A 22,800-nucleotide genomic window follows, 5' to 3' on the forward strand; every position below is an offset into this window, starting at 1 on the left:
GGGGCTAAAGAATTGTAAATATAAAATCAGTTCAGTGGGGTGAGGCTGATAATTGCCACTGGACCATCAAGGTGCCACCATTCTCCCTTGCATATATAATCCAATCACAGAAAAAAGGTTGTAAATAAGCTTTTCTCAGTTGTAGTTCTAGGTCTATAGTTATTTTGAAGAGTTACAAGCAGTTTAAGACGGGTTTTAGGAAGCAACCAGAAAATATTTAAGAGTAATTCTAGATGTAGACAAACGACATAATCCCTTGAATTCATAAATGAAGTTTATTATGTAGGACACTGTTGAAGTTATCCTCCTTTCAAAGGAAAGAAGAAAAGAGGTATCTACCAGCTAATATTAGAACAATACACTAGATAAATTTCTCCAATAAGCTTGAACTACCTTTGGCCCTGTTCCTGCCGAGAGCTCTGCAAAGGATCCATATCCTTGCACCTGAGTGGAGGCTCAGGGCCTTTACTAGTAGTTCAAGAAGATGGCTGTGCTGTGAACATAGTTTTAAATGAACAATGAAAAAAGTGCCAAGATACAAATGTTTACATAACATTAATAAAATATCCAACTTGGAGAGCAGAGATTTGCGAAGTCATTTCCTTTGAATAAAAAGCCTACTCAGAATCCAAAACTGTGGAAAAGAAGACATTCACTTAGTCCAGCTAACTTTGGGAATGTCATAATGTTCAGTCAGAGCATCCAAGTGTCTGTTGAAATCCTAGGAGGAAAAAAAAGTATTTTAAGATACATATTACTGACATACTTGACCTTGCTATTTCCTCCTCCACGTTTATACTTGGCAATTCCAGATCAGACCAGTAGCACAACTGGTACAGTATCCTGTCTGCCAGTACTAGATAAGAACATAAGAGCAGCCATAGTGGGTCAGACCAATGGTCCATCTAGCCCAGTATTCTGTTTTCCAACAGTGGCCAATGCCAGGTGCTTCAGAGGGAATGAACAGATGCTTCAGAGAAAGGGGCAAGAAACCCCACAATGGACAGTTATGAAACAGAATGCCCCGAAGGAAAGTTTCTACCTAATTTTCCATCAAGTGGTTGGCTTTTGACCTTGTATCATTTAAGAAGTCCTTATAGGTGGCTAATCCTTTTTTGGATCCAGGTAAAAACTCTTGATTTCAATATGGTTGTGAGCTACACAGATTACTTTTCTTTTATCGGTTGTAAATCTGTTCCCTTTCAATTTCATTCACTATTCCCCTTTTCCTGTATTTAAAGAGATTACAAAGAAATATCACATTTATCTTTCTATATCACCTATTTTATATACCTCACTAATATCCTTGCCTTCTCTCCAAAACAAGGACAGTTCTAATCCTCCATTTTTCTCTTCATATACAAGTCTCTTAATGCCTCCATTTCTGCTGCTTGGAGCAGGGATGAGCAAACTACAGCCCGCGGGCCGCGTCCAACCCATAAAACCTTTTAATCTGGCCCTCGAGCTCCATCGCCCCACTCCGGCGCTCCTGCTGGAGAGCGGGGTCAGGGGTTGCCCCGCTCCGGTGCTCCCGCGTGTTCAGGACTTGTGTGACAGGCATGAGGGTGCGCATGTTACTCTGGCTGCACAACCCAAACACACCTCACGCGCCATCAGAACCCGGAACGTGCAAGCCCCCTTGGCTGCTACTTGTTCGCTTAGGTGAGTGCTTGGTGGTGGTTTTCAAAGCTGTGGGCTGTCGGGACCTATTGGGGAGGAGATTTCTGAGAGCAGGGGGCTGGTGAATCTCAATAAGTTCCAATGACTGGAAGCTGACATCCGACAAATTCAGGCTAGAGAGAAAGGGCGTAAGTTTCCTTTAATTATTGTAAGACGTTGTCATGACGGTATATTTAGAATAGTAAGTAAGGTTTTATGTTTATTTCCACTAAAATGTATCTTTATTAAATAAAGTTTATTTGAATATCTCTGAATTGTTAACTTTGTGAGCATTCATGGCCCACTATACAATTTCCATACCCAGATGTGGTCCTCAGGCCAAAAAGTTTGCCCACCCCTGCTCTAGAGCCTCTTCTACACCTGCTGTGTATTTTGAGATAGGATGACAGGGTGATAAAAACTGAACACAGTATTTCAGTTGAAGATGTGTCACCAGTTTCTATATTTCCAATCCTTCACTTTATATACACCAAACACTGATTACTTTCCCCCCTTACTTAATAATTAATTTAGAACCCAGCAATGGGTACCATATGCATTACACCTTGCATTTGTCAATATTGAATTCCATAGCCTATTGTATTGCCCATTCACATAGTTGATTAGGTCCCCATCGCAGCCCCAGGGCAGCCTGCACCCCAAACCCATCATCCCCAGCCCCACCCCAGAGCCCTCACCCCCAGCCGGAGCCCTCACCCCCCACACCCCAACCCTCTGCCCCAGCCCTGAGCCCTCTCCCGCACACCAAATCCCTCATCCCCACCCCGCCACACATCACCTCCATATTGGAGCACATAAAATTAATTATACACATGGATGTAAAAAATTAGAGGGAACATTGCTTACCTCAACTCTTTGTTTATGAGTTTTGGAGGCTTTCTTCAGTATTCTTTCCATTTGCTAAAAAGTTAACACAGATTTAACACACTGCTGTGATACTTTTATTTTTTACGTGTGAACACAACACATTGAGTCTGCATTTCACAACTTAGATTTGACCTTTACCTTGAGGCAAGCTACAAAAATATCCTTGAGGCAAGTTTAAAGTAAAAGCAAGTTTCACGTAGGCCAAACACAGCCCAGCCATTACTCTCCCTCCCCTGCCCGACCCCCAGCACTGCTCAGAAGGAGGTGGCCCCATACCCTTTTCTCTTGCATCTTCTCATACGCAAGCTGTGCAGGGGTCCGCTTATCCAGAGTCCGCTTCTTCTCCTCCTCCTGCTTCTTACTGCTCACGATCTGCTCCAGGATTTTGCTTTTGTCCTTAGCCGCCTTCTTCTTCTTCCTGGAGCAAAACAGACCGAGCAGCTTCAGAGGAGAGGCCAAGGGAGCCCCCCAACCACTGAACCACCCCCCCTTCCCACCAGCGGCCGGGAGCGCCACTGACAAACCCGGGAGCTCACCGCTTCCCAAGCGCCGGGGCCGCGCCGCTCCCCTTCAGCCGCAGCGGCGCGCGCTGGACACCCTCGTAATCCGCCATCCCTCGCCGGGGCCTAGGCCAGGCGCACGACCGCTTCCGGGTTAGGCACGGGGAACTTGGGTCGCGTGGGCGGGGCTTCCTGGCACGGGGCGGGGCAACAGCTTGACGGGGGAGCGAGGTTTCCTGCCCGTGAGTCGCGCAGTGCGCAGCCGCTGCCGGCAATGGGCGGGGGCTGACCCCAGCGAGCCGGGCGGCGCTCGGGGTCCGGGGCCGAGCTCTTGTTCTGCTGTGAGTAGCCGCCGCCCCGTGGGAGGGACGGGGGCCTCTCCGCGGGATGACAGGAGGAGCGTTGTGTTGTGTTGTGCTGTGCAGTGCACCGGTAGCTTTTCCACTGTAAGCAACGAGACCGTCACAACAGCTCCCCGGCCCCGGGAAAGGCCCCGCCCCAAGCGGAACTTGCCGTGGTGCATGAGGGAGGAAAAACCAACACGTCCCCGGAGTCGCCTCTGGAGTCGGGCCTCTCTGGGCCCAGCTGGGCGGTGGGGCCGGCGCTCGGACTCTGCGACCGCCGCGGGCTGGCGCCAGCACAGCACAACACAACACAACACAACAGCATAGCGCGGGAGGGAGGGTTCAGAGCTAGGGCGCTGGTGGGGAGGATCCGTTTCTTCTGGTTTCAAGTCACTTTTGTCTCCTTACCAATGCAGGGCTGTTCCAGCGTTGAAATCATTCGGCTTTGACATTGTAACATACTGGCTGCCGTGGCTTTCATTGTCCTCATTTTGTTTGTCTGTTAGAGCCAAGCAGAATCTAAAGTGCCATCCTTTCATTTTGTCCTGACAGTTGGCACCTCTCACAATTTTATTGCAAGTTTCATAATATTTGGTGTTTTTCTTAAAGCCCCAGCTGCTGGAATCAGGAGGTAACAGGAAAATCTCAGCTTTAATTTTTTAAAGTTTCTTGCCCCAGTGGTTGCAGAAAAGAGCTTGAAGACATGAAGCAAACGAAACAAACCCTAAAGGCTCATAAACCGAAGGCAAATAAGAACCCCCCCAAACTTCATAGGTGCTGTAACTAGGGGTGCAGGGGGTGCTGTAGCACCCCCTGACTTGAAGTGGTTTCCATTATATGCAGGGTTTACAGTTTAGTTCAATGGCTCTCAGTGTCCCCACTTGTATGGAACAGCTTCCGTATGAGGAGAGATTAATGAGACTGGTACTTTTCAGCTTGGAAAAGAGACGGCTAAGGGGAGATATGATTGAGGTCTATAAAATCATGACTGGTGTAGAGAACGTAGATAAGGAAGTGTTGTTTATTATTTCTCATAACACAAGAACTAGAAGCAAATGAAATTAATAGACAGCAGGTTTAAAACAAATAAAAGGAAGTATTTCTTCACACAACGCACAGTCAACCTGTGGAACTCCTTGCCAGAGGATGTTGTGAAGGCCAACACCATATCAGGGTTCAAAAAAGAACCAGATAAATTCATGGAGGATAGGTCCATCAATGGCTATTAGCCAGGATGGGCAGGAATGGTGTCCCTAGCCTCTGTTTGCCAGAAGCTGGGAATGAGCGACAAGGAACGGATCACTTGATGATTACCTGTTCTCTTCATTCCCTCTGGGGCACCTGGCACTGGCCACTGTTGGAAGACAGGATACTGGGCTAGATGGACCTTGGTCTGACCCGTTCTTATGTTCACTATACACATTGTTCCAGTGCCCCTGCCAAACAATTTTTTTTTTCAAAATCGCATTATTTTGGGGGCCTGACTCATGACTGTTGAATGCTTGAGGCTGGCAGTACCTCAACTGAAAGATACTAATTATGTAAAAACAACAAGGAGTCCTTGTGGCACCTTAGAGACTAACAAATTTATTTGGGCATAAGCTTTTGTGGGCTAAAACTGATGAAGTGGGTTTTAGTCCTCAAAAGCTTATGCCCAAATAGATTTGTTAGTCTCTAAGGTGCCACAAGGACTCCTCGTTGTTTTTGCTGGTACAGACTAACACGGCTACCGCCCTGAAACTAATTATGTACAGATACCAGTCATTTTCATTAGTGAAGTTCGAGAAACAAGAATTTGGCAATGTTTGCATAATTTTCAACAAAAAAAGTGACTCTGACTGATTTGTGCACTTTACAGCAGGAAGTAATAAACTGACCATAAAAACCAAAAGCAAGGTAAAAATTGCTGTCTCCATTTAAAAATTATTCTTATAAATGCAAATCCTGCCCTTCTAATAAGGAACAAATCAATTAGAGACTAGAAATAGTTATTTGGAAATATATTCCTACAAAAGGAGTTTTCTTATCATAACTTTTCTGACACGTGGCCAAACATATGTCTGAAAGCCCAAGAGTAATCAGGATAATCTGGTAAAAATAATTTTATTAATGTATTTGTTAATTTGTAAATTTGTCAATTTAATATGTTTGTTAAAACAAGAATGGCCCACATTCTCTCTGAGGCACAGCAATGTGTATAATAAATAATAAAGTTTATTTTAAATACCATGGAAATTTAATTTTGCATTTTCCACCCTAGCATGTATTTCATATGTATGTCTGAAAATATATACTTGTAATAACATGCTGTTGATGTACAAATTATGTACTCTCATTATTTTTCTATGTATAACAAATGTGACTAATTATGACTGAGTAGAGAGAGAGGTAAAGGCTGTGGATGCCTTTCCTATCCTTGAAAGGTCTCTGTTGGCTAACATGGTGCTGTCCAGATAAATTAATTTTTCTACTTTCTTGATATTTTTGCCTTACTGCTTGATGTCTGGGTTTCAAGGATATTTGTTTTAGCGTAATGAATTTGATCCCCATTTGGCCTGTTATTTCTGCCAAGTTGTCTGTCTTTGTAAATTTCTGATGGTGTTGCTCAGTAGTGCAGTATCATTAGTAAAGTCTATGTCTTCTAGGCATTTGACATCTACCCATGTTATACCGGCGTATGTGTTGCTAACACACTTCTTCGTTATCCAGTTTATGGTAATGCCAAGCTATAGGGGAGATAAAATGCAGCCCTGTATCATGCCAGTGTCCACACTGAAAACTCTGTTGTCTGGTTGTTAATTTTTATAGAGCACTTTGCATTTGTATACATTGCCTTGATTATGTTGACGACTTTAGCTGGGGTACTATAGAAGGAAGAATATTCCACGATGTATGTCTGTGTAGGCTGTCAAATGTCTTTGGAAAATCAATTACATTGATGAAGAGGGGAGCTTGACATTCTATACATTTTTGTATGATGGTTCTTAATATGGATATCTAATCTGCACAGGATCTCTTGGGCCGAATCCAACCTGTTCTTCTCTAAGCTTTACATCCCCTACCTTTTTCATCCTGTGTGGTATCACACTGCAGAAGGCTCAGGAACATATGGAAATCAAAGCTATACAGCACCAGAAAAAAAACTGAGAATTTTCAATTCAAATGTAATCTCAATGTTAACATACGTCTGTGAGAACTGGAGATCTACTCAAACATGTATAAAACCAGATGCCTTTGCAAATAAGTGCCTATCAAAGATTCTGGGCATTGGTTGGAAAGAGTTCATCACCAACTAATTGCTCAGAGAAGTCACTTCACCAACCAGTAGCTCATTTCCACTAGAATCAGATTGGGGCACTGGACATTTTTGGGTCATGTAATCCGGATGCCAACACAGACTCACACATGAAGGTGTCAAGTGGAAACCAACTGGTGTGAGAAATGACGACACATAAGAGAAACCTTAAGAAGAAACCTTAGCAGGGAAGACAGAATAGTCAATCTCTATACCATAGAGCAAATGGAAGGAAGCCTCAGTAAATGGCAGAGGAATGGTTTCTGCATTGTGTGCCAACGTTGGCATGGGATGGATGTTAAAAAAAAAAAAAAAAAAAAAAAAAAAAGAGCAAGAGCTTGAGTATAATATTGCTGCTGCTGCTGTACACAGTCAAAAATACAGTATAGACTTAGCATATGGAGCAGAATGTGTATTATAATGAACATTAAGAAAAGGACTCAGGACCATATTCACTGTGATTCTTTTTTAGAGTGAGTTGCTGAATGTTGAAGGAAGAAAGAGAGTTCCTAGCAGTCTTCAAGTATGTGAATTTATTTGCTAGAAACATAAAACTAACATCCACAAAGTTCCCTATCTAGCTCAGAGACAAGGGATAGAAAGTGTGTTAGTTGTTTGTTAAATGCTGTAATACGAGTCTCTGCAGAGCACACAGGAAGCAGGTGAATGATGCTGTATGAGAGTCTTACGTATTCAGACTAAAGATTTGATGAAATGCTCCTATTATGATTCTGAAATCCATGGAGCAGGGAAGGTGGTTACCTGATCCTCCTCTCTGTCCGAACCTCATTGTTGCAGCTTTTCATATCTCAATATTCAGCCTTCCTGTAAAGGTAACTTAAGGGGAAAGAGCAATGGGACAAGAATCAGGATTCAGAAACAGAAATGGGCAATAAACAAACCATTTTCACTCCAGAGCAGCTGGATGCGTATCAGGTAAGAACAAACAAAAGACAAATTAGACACAATGCAGGATAATGGCAGGTTGTTTTAAAGAAGTGTCCAGCACTTAGTTATATGGCACTAACCAGAAATATCAAATGGTGTCCGAAGTCTTTAGAGTAAATGATTTATGGCTGTTTAATACCCCTTTACCTTTTTTTATGTGAGAAGAAACTGTCAAACATTACTTTATAATTGAACAGAAAGTTTATAAAGCTTGGGCCAGCTTCATCACTAATGTAAATCCAGCGAAGTCAGTGTGTTTACAACAGGAAAGAGTTTGGGCCAGTGTGTGTTTAAAAACAAACAAAATTTCACCGCCACATTTTATATCTTTCCATATTTTACAGGACTGCACATTCTTTACAAGGAAAGAAATTCTGAGGTGCGTCTATATTTTTTGTCTGTAAAACTATAAGGAGATTATTATAAAGTCAGGCCACTTACCTAGTGAGCTTAGTAATCTTTTTAATAAGTTTTAAATAGGATTTAATACAGTGTCATTATGATAGATAACAACAGATAACACACACACGCACAAAAATCATGTTCAATGTTTTTAGTTAAGACAAAAATCTATAATTCAATTAACATGCCAGCCACTTCCACCCAAAACACTATAACAAGTTACATCTAAGTATTTCACTAAATACTCTGTCAGAGGGCCCCATGCCCCACTACCTTGTTTTATAACAAGTGCTACACAGAACACTGCTACCCTTGGCATATGCCTTCTGTTTAAGTATTTTCCCAGTAGTACATGATCTTGTTCTATTGTCTTTATATTGTAACCTAAGAAATATTGTAGTGCCATGCAGATTTATTTTCTTAATGGTAACTATAATTTCTTAGATTTATAGAAATATGAGGTATAAAAATGTAATTAGAGCCTCTATTTCATCTCTTTACAAATGCAGGATTGTTCTAGCTTTGAAATCATTCTGCTTTGACCCTGTAGCATGCTCTTTTCCATTACTTTGGTTGGCTCATTTTTTCTATTAAAACAGCAAAAGCTAAAGTGAAAGCTTTTTATTTTGTCCTGACAACACAGTGCTGTCTCCTGAGCATCTATTGTTTTCTGTCTCTAGTTACATCTGCATTTATTATATTTTCCTGAGACATTTTTTGCAAGTCCCAAGGCCCATTATACAAGATTAGGGATTAAATTATTTCACAAAAATGATTCCACAGTAATCACACCAGCATCAAAGTAGCCTAAAAGCTTTTGCTGAGACAACATGATGCCACCCACTGGGATTTTATGTGTGAAAAGCTGCCTGATATTTTGAAGCCTGGTGCCTTGCTGGAGCACAAGGCCTGGGTTAGCCTGAATCGCTCATTTCCAGAAATTTTAGGACCTCTTCCAAGTAAGTGATACATATTAGACAATTCATTTGATCTTTAGTCACCTGGGCACAAGGGGGTGAGGAGGAAGGGCTTAGTGATTTGTAATACATTATATGTCTCATTGGCTGAGGGATCAAGAGTCCTAATTGGCAAGTTGAACCTGGTCTCCTAGTGGTACCACAGTTTACTTTTGCATGTGCTGGCACACAATAGTAGTGTATTCTGCTGATGTGGTGGACAACTGTTTGCATGGGGAAATCAGCTTTTGGTTCTCATTTACCATGCAGCACATTAATCAGCAGAAACACTTCCAGCACCTGTCCTTTTCTTAGGTTGTCACTGCACAACATCAATGTACCAATTCCTTTGGAAAGTAGAGTGCAGATGACAATTTCATAAGGAGAGTGCCCTTCTACAGCAGACTATGATCTCCCATTGCTGCCCACCCTGGTCTCTGTTTATGAGTGCTGTGCAGCACAAAATGCAAATGAAGTGAACCTCTGTAATAAATTAAACCTAAGCTGGTTGTGTCTTCACGTATTGAATAGAGGCCAAGACCATAATTATATCATGAATAAGGCATTTATTATTGATAGGAAACCCTTTAGAAAATTCTGTCCCATTGTTTGATACCATTTTCATTGGTGACAACTGTGAATGGGCTCCTCAGTCTAGTGCAAGAATGGAAGTAAATAGCACTGAGAAAAATAAATAAATTTTGAGGTCATTTTATAGATCTTCTCCCATTCTTGGCTCTGAGTCCCAACAAAATCAGTGGGAGGTTTGGGTGGGCAACAAAAGGCAGGATGAAGTCCCACATTTGAAGGGTACAACAAGCCCATTTTTTGTAAGCCTTAAAGCTGAGAAAAAAGGAAGGGAAATTTTAGCAGGTATCTAAGGAAAGCCTAAGAGATTAGGGTAGAGGACACTCCTACCACTGTGTGGACTACCTAGTCCTGGAGGTGTTCCTTATTCCTAGCACCTGTGGGTTTTCTTGTTTGTTTTTGCTGGGGGAAAAGGTTTGCGCATTTCAAAGGCAGGGTAGGCATAAAATATTTTCATTATTGCACCCCATTCTTAATTCTTCTGAGATCTTTTGAAGATCGCTTATTTGTATCACAGAGGTCCCTTCAGACCTTAAAAATCTATGTGTCATTATTATACCCAAAATGTTTAAAGTTGTGTGCCTTCATTTAGGCACCTAAATCCATATTTAACACCACAATAAGAGGCCTTGACTTCAATGGGAGCTGGAATGAAATATTACTGAGAAGATTGTCTGCAGAATTAGTCTGTAAAATGCGGTGCAGTGCTTTACAGCTCTTTTCTAACCCAGCAGCTCTTCCCTCTGTCTCTTCTGCAGCACCTTATTCACTAGGACAGGATCACTAAGAAGGCTTCACTCAGAATTCATGGCCACACAGAGTCCTGAGCAGCATTTGCCCACATACATCCCAGCATGGATTTTGCATGTGGATATGAGGCAGCTCTTTTGGCCTCTTTTGGAGATACACTTGCCAAGTAAAGCAGCTTTCAAGTGGGGGTACTAATGCCTGGGTGGCTAGCTGGGAATCAGAGGAACATGGAAAAGGCTACTGGTGACTAATATCTTGAGAAGGACTTAAAAGACAAAAGTGTGGGGGGGGGGGGAGGGTTGTTTTGCTATTTCTTGCCTTTATTAATTTTCTCTATCCAGGGAACAAGGACTGTTCAAGAAACTAAAACACAGATTGAGGTGCCACTGCAGGTACAGGGGAAAAAACTGTGCAGAACACCCACAAGCTTCCCTTTCCCTTAGAATCCATCTGAGAAAAGCAGATTAGAACCCAGAGATCTGACCCAGTTTTGTTCCTAGGTTTAGTCAGATAGAGCTGTTGAACTGAGACAGGGTTTGGCTTAATTTGCCCTTCTATGACTCATGAAAAATAGAAATCTTTTCAATCAGACAAGGCATTGAGCCTGTTATATTGCTGCAATAGGGAGGTAAACCCTATTTCAAGCGCAGGGACTTGACCAGGGGAATTGTATAGAGATGGTGCTGGAGGAATCCTTTCCTAGAGGCTTTTGCAGCTCTTGCAGCCATGTAAAGATTGCAGTACTGTAGTTTCTATCTTAGTTAGATTCTCTCTCTTCAGGAAGGACAGTGCAGTAGCAGAGCCACCTCCTACTATCCCAACTGGCACCCCACCAGAAGGAGGATCCTAGTATGAGGGGGCTGTGTGTCCTCTGAGGGGACGCCAGCCTCCTGGCCTGCCTTCCCCAGTCAGCTGAACTGCACCAGATGCACTGGAGGTCACACCAAAACTATAGGGTAGGAATATCAGGATTTGCTGTATATGAATGGCCATTCTATCACTAAGGCTGGCAGCTGAATTAGTTTAATAAGAGACACAGAGATACCATGTTCTTAATTTGCTGAGCTAAGTGTCCTCTTACCACATTGTATGGGACTCCTGAAGAAACAGCTGACAATTTTCAGTTCTTAGATGGGCAATGTGATTCCTGCCATTCTGGCCAATTTCTTTATCGGCTTCTAAAACATTCATGAACCAGCTGCATGAAAGTGGCAGCCATCTTAGACTGTAAACTGTTTGGGGCAGAGTGTCTTTTTGTGCTGTTTGTATCCTGGTCCATGACTGAGGCTCCTAGCTGCTATGGTAATACAAATAATAAATAATCAGGGAGGAGGCAAGGGGCTGGAGACACAAGAGAGAACCTGGATCATAGAGTAAAAAGGACTAGCAGGCTAGAAAGATTAGGGGTTGGGGATTAAGACAGGCAGGCCATGGAAAGTGCATGAGAGTGTGAGGGAGCATGCTCTGGTCTCTCAAGATGAAAGTCTACAGTGAGTGTGAGCAAAGGGCTAAGGTGCTGTGGTGGATATTGCGGGGGATGAGAGGGAGGACAATTGTAGGCTGCTGGCTTAGTAGTAATAATCCAGATAGTTAGAAATACTGTTTTATGTTGTTTTGCTTTCTCCAGAGTGGAATTTTAGCTGGATTAGTCTTAGAGCATTGAGAACGTTGAAGGCTGTTCCTCTCAGTAATACAATCATGTAAAAATGGCTGCAGATAGAGTGATGTCAGACTAGCAGAAGTGAGATGGAAGCATCACTGAGGCAGTAGTAAATTACTAAATAAAGTTAGAAAACTGCTTCTGTCATTCTGTTTCCCATAGTACAACTGCCTAGTTCTTGATTAGACCTTTTTACCCCCTTCATTTTTATGTAACGCTGAAAATAACTTTTCTGGTTAATATATAATACAAGAAGTATATTTAATACTATGTTTCTTCCTTCATCAAGCATACTATGTGACATTTAAATGTAACCACCCTGCTAAATGATGTGAAATATAAAAGAGCAATATTGAATAGACAAACATTGTTATTAGAGCCATGAGTATATTGAGCCCTAAATGAGCCTTTCCTTCCCTTTCCAGACTGTTTTACAGATACCGAGACCTGGCCCCACAGCTGGTCCCACTCAGCTATATAAATAAACCAGATGTGAAGCTTCCCTATGAACTTATTGGCAGCATGGCAGAGCTGAAGGTACAGTCCAAGGAACACAGATGCTAGATAGGGAGCCACATTTCACTTTCCTCCACTTCTGCTAAATAATTCATCCTGTACTAATTACCAGGAGGCTGAAAGATATCTGAATCCTGGCTTCCTGGTGAATAGCTCTCTAATTCAGTAGTTGTCTTTGAAAACATTTTGAAGCACCATGTAGAATAGAGAAGGCTGAAGCTGGGCCTGCTGGTCTCTGAGTCAGCCTTAGTACATAAGAGTAGCAGAGCAAGGGGGTGTTTGTCTGCCACACCTGGGTTAAAATAAAGAGGTGGCAAAACTGGATCTGGGCTACTGAGTCCATCGGGTGCCTTGACATAAATGATAGTAAAGACTGACCTGTTTTATCCTGCATCCCTGTTCCACAGGACAATCCATTCCGTCAACGGATAGCAGAGGTTTTCTCAGAGGATGGAGAGGGCAACATGACTTTAGATGACTTTTTGGACATGTTTTCAGTCCTGAGTGAAATGGCTCCCAGAGACCTCAAAGCTTATTATGCCTTTAAAATTTATGGTGAGTGAAACTGGCATAGATAGTAAAGTTTGGAGGAAATCCTGGTGCTGTATATGACTCAAGGTTCCTTGATGCAAGAGCACTTAAAATGTGCACTGCAAACTGCCATCTCAGTTGGGTCTGTGTATGTACTTTGGTACTTATATGGCCCTCATCATCACAAACAAGGGGATCATCTCTCTTAGGGCAGGTCTACATGTACAACTCTGCACTGATGCAGCACTTCAGTGAAGATGCTAGCTGCACCAATGGGTGAGCGTCTCATGTTGATGTAGGTACTTTACCTCCCCAAGGGTATGTCTACACTATGAAATTAGGTCGAATTTATAGAAGTCGGTTTTGTAGAAAGCGTTTTTATACAGTTGATTGTGTGTGTCCCCACACAAGTGCTCTAAGTGCATGTAGTCGGCGGAGTGTGTCCACAGTACCGAGGCAACCGTCGACTTCCGGAGTGTTGCACTGTGGGTGGCTATCCCACAGTTCCTGCAGTTGCTGCCGCCCATTTGAATTCTGGGTAGAAATCCCAGTGCCTGATGGGACTAAAACATTGTTGCGGGTGGTTCTGGGTACATATCGTCAGGCCCCCGTTCCCTCCCTCCCTCCCTCCCTCCGTGAAAGCCAGGGCAGATAATCGTTTTGCGCCTTTTTTCTTGAGTTACCTGTGCAGACGCCATACCACGGCAAGCATGGAGCCCGCTCAGCTCACCATCACCGTATGTCTCCTGGATGCTGGAAGACGTGGTACTGCCTTGCTACACAGCAGCAGTTTATTGCCTTTTGGCAGCAGACAGTGCAGTATGACTGGTAGCCATCATCGATGTAGTCCTGGGTGCTCTTTTAACCGGGTGCCTGGGCAAACATGGGAGTGACTCAGCCAGGCCATTTCCCTTGTTTCGTCTCATGGCGATTGAATCCTACCGGCAGTGCACTGTCTTTTAACCTGCAGCTAGCAGAAGATGATGGCTAGTCGTCATACTGCACTGTCTTCTGCCAAGCACCCAGGTGTTGACGATGGCAAGGGGTCGTACTGCACAGTCTGCTGCCAGCAAGACGTATAAAGATAGATGAAGTGGTTCAAAACAAGAAATAGACCAGATTTGTTTTGTATTCATTTTCTCCTCCCTCCCTCCCTCTGTGAAATCAACGGACTGCTAAACCCAGTTTTGAGTTCTATCCTTGAGGTTTTGAGTTCTACCCTTGAGGGGGCCATTCAGTTTCTCGCAAAGCCACCCCCTTTGTTGATTTTAATTCCCTGTAAGCCAACCCGGTAAGCCACGTCGTCAGTCGCCCCTCCCTCCATCAGGGCAACGGCAGACAATCGTTCCGCGCCTTTTTTCTGTGCAGACGCCATACCACGGCAAGCATGGAGCCCGCTCAGATCACTTTGGCAATTAGGAGCACATTAAACACCACACGCATTATCCAGCAGTATATGCAGCACCAGAACCTGGCAAAACGATATTGGGCGAGTAGGCGACGTCAGCGTGGTGACGTGAGTGATGAGGACATGGACACAGACTTCTCTCAAAGCACGGGCCCTGGCACTGTGGGCATCATGGTGCTAATGGGGCAGGTTCATGCAGTGGAACGCCGATTCTGGGCTTGGGAAACAAGCACAGACTGGTGGGACTGCATAGTGTTGCAGGTCTGGGACAATTCCCAGTGGTTGTGAAACTTTTGCATGCATAAGGGCACTTTCATGGAACTTTGTGACTTGCTTTCCCCTGCCCTGAGGCGCAAGAATACCAAGATGAGAGCAGCCCTCACAGTTGAGAAGCGAGTGGCAATAGCCCTGTGGAAGCTTGCAATGCCAGACAGCTACCGGTCAGTCGGGAATCAATTTGGACTGGGCAAATCTACCGTGGGGGCTGCTGTGATGCAAGAAGCCAACGCAATCAAAGATCTGCTGATATCAAGGGTAGTGATCCTGGGAAATGTGCAGGTCATAGTGGATGGCTTTCCTGCAATGGGATTCCCTAACTGTGGCGGGGCCATAGACGGAACCCATATCCCTATCTTGGCACCAGAGCACCAAGCCGGCGAGTACATAAACTGCAAGGGGTACTTTTCAATAGTGCTGCAAGCACTGGTGGATCACAAGGGACGTTTCACCAACATCAATGTGGGATGGCCGGGAAAGGTACATGACGCTTGCATCTTCAGGAACTCTGGTCTGTTTCAAAAGCTGCAGGAAGGGACTTTATTCCCAGACCAGAAAATAACCGTTGGGAATGCTGAAATGCCTATAGTTATCCTTGGGGACCCAGCCTACACCTTAATGCCATGGCTCATGAAGCCATACACAGGCAGCCTGGACAGTAGTCAGGAGCTGTTCAACTACAGGCTGAGCAAGTGCAAAATGGTGGTAGAATGTGCATTTGGATGTTTAAAAGCACACTGGCGCAATTTACTGACTCAGTTAGACCTCAGCGAAACCAATATTCCCACTGTTATTACTGCTTGCTGGGCGCTCCACAATATCTGTGAGAGTAAGGGGGAGACGTTTATGGTGGGGTGGGAGGTTGAGGCAAATCACCTGGCTGCTGGTTACGCACAGCCAGACACCTGGACGGTTAGAAGAGCACAGGAGGGTGCGGTACGCATCAGAGAAGCTTTGAAAACCAGTTTCATGACTGGACAGGCTACGGTGTGAAAGTTCTGTTTGTTTCTCCTTGATGAAACCCCCCGCCCCTTGGTTCACTCTACTTCCCTGTAAGCTAACCACCCTCCCCTCCTCCCTTCGATCACCGCTTGCAGAGGCAATAAAGTCATTGTTGGTTCACATTCATGTATTCTTTATTCATTCATCACACAGACAGGGGGATAACTACCAAGGTAGCCCAGGAGGGGTGGTGGAGGAGAGAAGCACCAGGAGGGGTGGTGAAGGAGGGAAGGACAAGGCCACACAGAACTTTAAAACTTATTGAATGCCAGCCTTCTGTTGCTTGGGCAATCCTCTGGGGTGGAGTGGCCGGAGGCCCCCCCACCGCATTCTTGGGCGTCTGGGTGAGGAGGCTATGGAACTTGGGGAGGAGGGCGGTTGGTTACACAGGGGCTGTAGCGGTGGTCTGTGCTCCTGCTGCCTTTCCTGCAGCTCAACCATAGGCTGGAGCATATTGGTTTGATCCTCCAGCAGCCTCAGCATTGAATCCTGCCTCCTCTCATCATGCTGCCGCCACCTTTCAGCTTCAGCCCTCTCTTCAGCCCGCCACTTACTCTCTTCAGCCCGCCATCTCTCCTCCCAGTTATTTTGTGCTTTCCTGCACTCTGACATTGTCTGCCTCCACGCATTCGTCTGTGCTCTGTCAGTGTGGGAGGACAGCTCAGAGAACATTTCATCATGAGTGCGTTTTTTTCGCCTTCTAATCTTCACTAGCCTCTGGGAAGGAGAAGATCCTGTGATCCTTGAAACACATGCAGCTGGTGGAGAAAAAAAAAAAAAGAGACAGTGGTATTTAAAAAGACGCATATTCTAGAACAATGGCTACACTCTTTCACGGTAAACCTTGCTGTTAACATTACATACACAGCACATGTGCTTTCGTTCCAAGGTCGCATTTTGCCTCCCCCCACCACATGGCTAGCCCCTCACCCGTCCCCGTGGCTAACAGCAGGGAATCATAGAATCATAGAATATCAGGGTTGGAAGGGACCTCAGGAGGTCATCTAGTCCAACCCCCTGCTCAAAACAGGACCAATCCCCAATTAAATCATCCCAGCCAGGGCTTTGTCAAGCCTGACCTTAAAAACTTCTAAGGAAGGAGATTCTACCACCTCCCTAGGTAACGCATTCCAGTGTTTCACCACCCTCCTAGTGAAAAAGTTTTTCCTAATATCCAACCTAAACCTCCCCCACTGCAACTTGAGACCATTACTCCTTGTCCTGTCATCTTCTACCATTGAGAATAGTCTAGAACCATCCTCTTTGGAACCAGCTCTCAGGTACTTGAAAGCAGCTGTCAAATCCCCCCTCATTCTTCTCTTCTGCAGACTAAACAATCCCAGTTCCCTCAGCCTCTCCTCATAAGTCGTGTGTTCCAGACCCCTAATCATTTCTGTTCAGCCATAGGCAAACAGCCCAGCAGGAACGGGCACCTCTGAATGTCTCCTTAAGAAAAGCACCCTATTTCAACCAGGTGACCATGAATGATATCACTCTCCTGAGGATAACACAGAGAGATAAAGAACGGATGTTGTTTGAATGCCAGCAAACATACACTACAATGCTTTGTTCTACAATGATTCCCGAGTACGTGCTACTGGCCTGGTGTGGTAAAGTGTCCTACCATGGTGGACGGAATAAGGCTGCCCTCCCCAGAAACCTTTTGCAAAGGCTTTGGGAGTACATCCAGGAGAGCTGCAAATGCCAGGGCAAATTAATCATTAAACATGCTTGCTTTTAAACCATGTACAGTATTTTAAAAGGTACACTCACCAGAGGTCCCTTCTGCGGCCGTTTGCCTCTCTGGTTTTCTGGTAGGCTTGCCTCAGCTCCTTAAGTTTCACACGGCATTGCTTCGGGTCCCTGTTATGGCCTCTGTCCTTCATGCCCTGGGAGATTTTGACAAATGTTTTGGCATTTTGAAAACTGGAATGGAGTTCTGATAGCACGGATTCCTCTCCCCATACAGCGATCAGATCCCGTACCTCCCGTTTGGTCCGTGCTGGAGCTCTTTTGTGATTCTGGGACTCCATCATGGTCACCTCTGCTGATGAGCTCTGGCCAGCGTGGCAAGCTGCAGGTGACCATGCAAACAGGAAACTGAAATTCAAAAGTTTGCGGGCCTCTTCCTGTCTACCTGGCCAGTGCATCTGAATTGAGAGTGCTGTCCAGAGCGGTCACAATAGAGCACTCTGGGATAGCTCCCGGAGGCCAATACCGTCTAATTGCGTCCACAGTACCCCAAATTCGACCCGGCAAGGCCAATTTAAGCGCTAATCCCCTTGTCGGGGGTGGAGTAAGGAAATCGATTTTAAGAACCCTTTAAGTCGAAAAAAAGGGCTTCGTCGTGTGGACGGGTGCAGGGTTAAATCGATTTAACGCTGCTAAATTCTACCTCAACTCCTAGCGTAGACCATGGCCAAGAGGCGGTAGCTATGTCAGCAGGAGACGCCTTCCCATTGATGCAATGCTATCTACAGCAGGGGGATGGGTGGGTGTTGGTATAACTATGTAGTTCAGGGGTGTGGATTTTCCATACGGCTGAACAACAGTTATACTGACATACGTTCCTAGTGTAGACCAAGCCTCAAACTTCTGTCGAGCTGCCCTCAGTTATTGGAGGGTTCATAACAGAACCTAAAGAATTTGCTGAGGCCTGAAACTTTGAAAACTGACCGTAGTGGTAATGCACAGCCTTCATTTCAAGAATTTCTTCAAATACACATAGTAGTTATCCCATATAGGCCCTGTTGGACAGTGTAGTTAAAATGTATTCCCTCTGCCAACCCCTGGTCTTTCTAGAGACACAAAAAGAAAAGGAGGACTTGTGGCACCTTAGAGACTAACAAATTTATTAAAGCATAAGCTGTCATGAACTACAGCTCACTTCATTGGATGCATTCAGTGGAAAATACAGTGGGGAGATTTATATACACAGAGAACATGAAACAATGGGTGTTACCATGCACACTGTAAGGAGAGACACAGTTACAGCAATATAAAAGTGCTTATAGCAGCATAGCTTGTTCCCGTAAAAGAAGGGGAACAGCCATAATGGCATAAGTCAGCTTTATATCCATATAAGTCTGTCCATACTAGTTGCTTGTGTACGTCACCTCGCAGTTTGGACTACAGGCGTGTGAACAGCAATATGCATCAAAGTTCTGTGCTGTAATTCCCCTGTGTGGCTGCTGCAGGCATGAACTAAAATGTTCCAAGTTCGTGTTAACATAATCCTCTTCAAACAGGGCTACTAGGAACCTTATTGTCTCCGCCCACAAGGTCCACACAGGGGAGTTACAGTGCAGGACTTTGGTGTGCATGGTTGTGCGCATCCCTGTAGGCTGAACTGCGGGACAGTGTACACATAACCTAAGGCTTTTACTATTTAGCTGTATGAGTGTGTGGAAACAAAAAACACACCCCTAATTGAAATAGTTATGCTGGTAAAATTTTAACCATAGCCAAAGCCTGAGAAAGACACGTAGGTTCTATAAATTCTTCAACCAGCAGCACCTCGCCTGAGCAGTTATAAGGTTTTCTTTTCTCTATGGACTGTGTGACATTACCCAGTAATCATTCGTGACCAATAATCATGACCAAAACCAAGATTGATTAAAAACAGAGGAAATGGAATTAGAAGAAGCAGTTTGCTTAACATATCAAGATTTACACTTCTCATAAGCTAAACTAGATATGGCCTTTTTAGCTTAGTTACAGAGAAACCTACATATTATGAAAACAATTCTGTCCTTTGACTACTCTGGTCAACCTGTCATCAGTACTTGCTATCCAGTACCAACTATTTTGCTATGTCCAGAGCAGGTCTTCTGGGTCCCTGACCAGCTTAACTGGCATGTTCAGACATGCCCTTCCTGGCCATTCATGCATCTCACATGGTAGAGTACTTAGCCCATCAATGTAAGGTTTCATTAACATTTAACAATGGTGTCTTTGACCAGAAATCCCATTGCAGGGGTGGGGAGCTAGGGAGGAGAGTGGAAGACATGACTCTTGTTTCCTACTTACCTCTGGGAGTTCCCACCCACCAAGAATGTCTCCAATGCTGGTATGTCAAAAGCCCCAAGGATTTCTCTCTTTAGATTAAACATGGTGATCAACTTTTGATCTGTTCCATGGTTCATTTCTATAGAAGCTGGCTCTCATTCTCCTGCTGTATATACTGAGTTTCCATCTCTGCTGGGTGCAGATAGTTAGGATGTGACTTTTAATTTTTTCTTACCATAAAACAAGTTGGCAGGTCCTACATCCTCTGGCACATACACATTTTTTATTGTTTTTGTCTTGCCATTTAATCCTTTCTTATTAGATTCTCCTGGTATTTCTCCTTCCCCTTTTAAAAATTTATTTAATTAAGCACTTCAATGGCTCTGATCTAGTTTTACTGGGATTGGAGGATGCAATTGATCAGAGTCTGACATCCTCTGGAGAATTTCTGGTGCTTCATCCAGAGCAGTTATTTCATCTCCAAACCTCATGATTAGAGGAAGCAGCATTTAAGAAAAAACTATTAGACTGCTTGGAAAAGTTCTGCCTTATGAAAATTAGGTGCCCCAACTCCAATGGGGTCCTTTGAAAAGCCTTGCCTTATATCAGAGTTTCTCATAAGGCAATTTTAAGAACAGGAGTAGTTTAGTCTTTCTTGTAATATTGTTTTCAGTTGAATTTTCTTTCGATTTCAACAAAAGCCGAACAACCTATTATGCAATACAAACAGAACAGCAAGTTCTGTTTTTGCACTTTTAGGTGGAAGTGACTCAGCACTGGGGGTGGGAGGGAATCAAACAGTTCCTTTAACTGTGCTTTATTATGTATTTAGTTCATTAATATTAGTTTGCTATTCTGATTATGGGTAGATTTTGTTAGGGGGGGTGAAGCTATTTGGGATCTATATGATTGAGTATGCAGAGCCTGTGGATGGGTGCTTGTCACAGTCACTCACACACTGGCGCCTCCTTCTGGGTGTTTTGGGAATTAGCTCTGTCCCCACATGTGCGCCCTTAAGTGGTGGTGGTTCCTGTCGTTGCCTCCGCCTGCAGACCCGTTATGGCTTCTTTCTCTCAGAGTCTGCTTTGTGGCACAGCCTTCTAGCTGTGTCACCATCTGTTTCCCCCACTTCCAGGGGACTCCTCCAACAAGAGTCCAGCCACTCCTCACAGTGGCTTGGCAGTCCATAGCCAGGCCACTCCTTCAGTGGCGGGGTGGAGGCACTGTAAATCCTGACAGCCTGTCAGGAGCCCCCTGCAGCAGACTTAGTGGCTCTGACTTGTAGCTTCCTTTTATATGGGCCGGCTGAGTCCTGATTGGTTGGTCCAGCCACCACCCTAATTATCTACAGCAGCTGCCCTAATTGGCTGTTTCCCCTGCAGCCACTCCTTTGGCTGCCTGCCCCTCAGCCTCCCTGGGCTGGTTTTAACCCTCTCAGGGCTGGTGTGGGGCAGGCACCCCATCACAGTACCTTTTAAGTAATTTTATAAATGCAAATTAAAAATTGCAAGGAGTGTACAATTATAAAATTCTATTTGGGAGTCCCATTATTCAGAGGTATTGGGATTTGGTAATGAGTCACACACACAGCTTTTCACTGTGGGGCTGGCTGAGAGACATGTAGAGGACAGCTCTTGTAATTTTGAATTTATTCATTCTGTTTTCTTTGACAGATTTTAACAATGATGATTACATATGCAAATCAGACTTGGAGAAAACTGTTAACAAACTGACCCGAAATGAACTTACCCCAGAGGAGGTTTCTCTTGTATGTGACAAGGTGATTGATGAAGCTGATCAAGACAATGATGGCAAACTCTCTGTGGAAGATTTTCAGCACATGATAGTACGAGCTCCTGATTTCCTCAGGTAACAGCAGCCTTGTTATACATATGGGAATCCTCCTTACTTTCTATCAGAGGCCCTTTACAAGCACATGGTTTACAAGCACTTGCAGATTAAAAACTTCCCTGTCTAACAGTCAGTGCCACTATTCCCAACCTTAACCATTCAAAAAACATGAGTCAACCCCATCTCCCCAAATTAACAAGATTAAAAAATGATTTGGGTTCTTATTTCTCTTTTGTTTATTGAACTTCAGACCATATTTTCCAACTTTTCTCCACACCCAGGAGTGCTAGAAACCTGCTTTAAATATATATATATATATATATAGCTGAGAGTCTCACATAATCTCATGACTCCAGGAGATGGGACTTACAAAATACTGAGAGACTCATGATAGATTTGGAAGAGTTGGCAACACTGCAATGGAAACAGTCTTTTAAAATTAAAGAATTTTTAATTAAATCATAAGATTCTTCAAAACTTCAGCATTTTAAATTCTTATCCCCAAACCAGAAAATAAAATTAAGTGTACCCAAGTTAAGGATGACTGGATCTCTGTCACACACTACACTGAATTACCGTTCATAAATACTACTATTCAGCATACATTCAATTATATTTTTCTCTCCAGACTCGGTTTCTGACTTCTGTTTTATCCTATGAAGTGTTTCAAATTGTGCAGTTACACAAAAAGATCAGGTACCAAAAAATGTGTCTATGAAACAATCACCGACTTGCAACACAGTCCTAGCATTTAGCTTTCAGCTGTTAGTTTATTCAGCCTTAGTAAAGTGCTTTTAGATCTACAGATGAAAAGCCGCACATAAGTGATTTGATTTTTTTTTTTTTTTTTTTTGTAAATAGTACATTTCACATTCGAATCTGAATCTGGTGAAAAAGAGAGAGAGAGACGAGAACTGCGTCTTGAGTCTTCAATATGTCATTACCATCAGCTTTCAGAATTATTTTGCTTGGGGTTCTGTTCATATGAGAGAGAGAGAGGACCAAAGAAGGATTTTCAGACACTGAAGAGCAAGTCTTGTTTTGTCTCATTTAAATCTTTAGAAGATACAAAGGGAAATCCTGATGAATTGTAATTTAGCAGAAGTGTTTTTTTTGCCAATAAAATATTTTAAAAAGTCTTTCAGGTTTCAGAGTAACAGCCGTGTTAGTCTGTATTCGCAAAAAGAAAAGAAAAGGAGGACTTGTGGCACCTTAGAG

At 43.8% G+C, this 22,800-nt stretch overlaps 2 protein-coding genes across 5 annotated transcripts; one reads left to right on the top strand and one right to left on the bottom strand.

Annotated features, from left to right (window-relative positions):
* Positions 1–285: 285 nt before the first annotated feature.
* FAM32A (family with sequence similarity 32 member A) lies at positions 286–3,239 on the bottom strand. The gene is made up of 4 exons (XM_074939874.1): positions 3,084–3,239; positions 2,824–2,965; positions 2,527–2,580; positions 286–721 (listed from the first exon to the last, which is right to left on the bottom strand). The coding sequence occupies exons 1-4, from the start codon at positions 3,158–3,160 to the stop codon at positions 653–655; spliced, it is 342 nt and encodes a 113-aa protein (XP_074795975.1). The 5' UTR covers positions 3,161–3,239; the 3' UTR covers positions 286–652.
* A 66-nt stretch (positions 3,240–3,305) lies between these two features.
* On the top strand, positions 3,306–22,761 carry CIB3 (calcium and integrin binding family member 3). 4 transcript variants are annotated; one of them, XM_074939869.1, is made up of 7 exons: positions 3,306–3,388; positions 6,402–7,622; positions 7,979–8,013; positions 12,416–12,527; positions 12,914–13,061; positions 21,405–21,600; positions 22,444–22,761. In XM_074939869.1, exons 2-7 carry the CDS (start codon positions 7,572–7,574, stop codon positions 22,463–22,465), a joined length of 564 nt encoding a protein of 187 aa, XP_074795970.1. In that variant the 5' UTR covers positions 3,306–3,388; positions 6,402–7,571; the 3' UTR covers positions 22,466–22,761. The 4 variants fall into 4 exon arrangements, with proteins under 4 accessions (XP_074795970.1, XP_074795971.1, XP_074795969.1 ...); XM_074939870.1 differs by lacking the exon at positions 6,402–7,622 and adding an exon at positions 10,339–10,496 and having other exon boundaries at positions 3,346–3,388; positions 22,444–22,760; XM_074939868.1 differs by lacking the exon at positions 3,306–3,388 and having other exon boundaries at positions 5,857–7,622.
* Positions 22,762–22,800: the final 39 nt, after the last annotated feature.

The sequence above is a fragment of the Natator depressus genome, chromosome 25 (assembly GCF_965152275.1).
Source record: "Natator depressus isolate rNatDep1 chromosome 25, rNatDep2.hap1, whole genome shotgun sequence".
Taxonomy (NCBI): Eukaryota; Metazoa; Chordata; order Testudines; family Cheloniidae; genus Natator; species Natator depressus.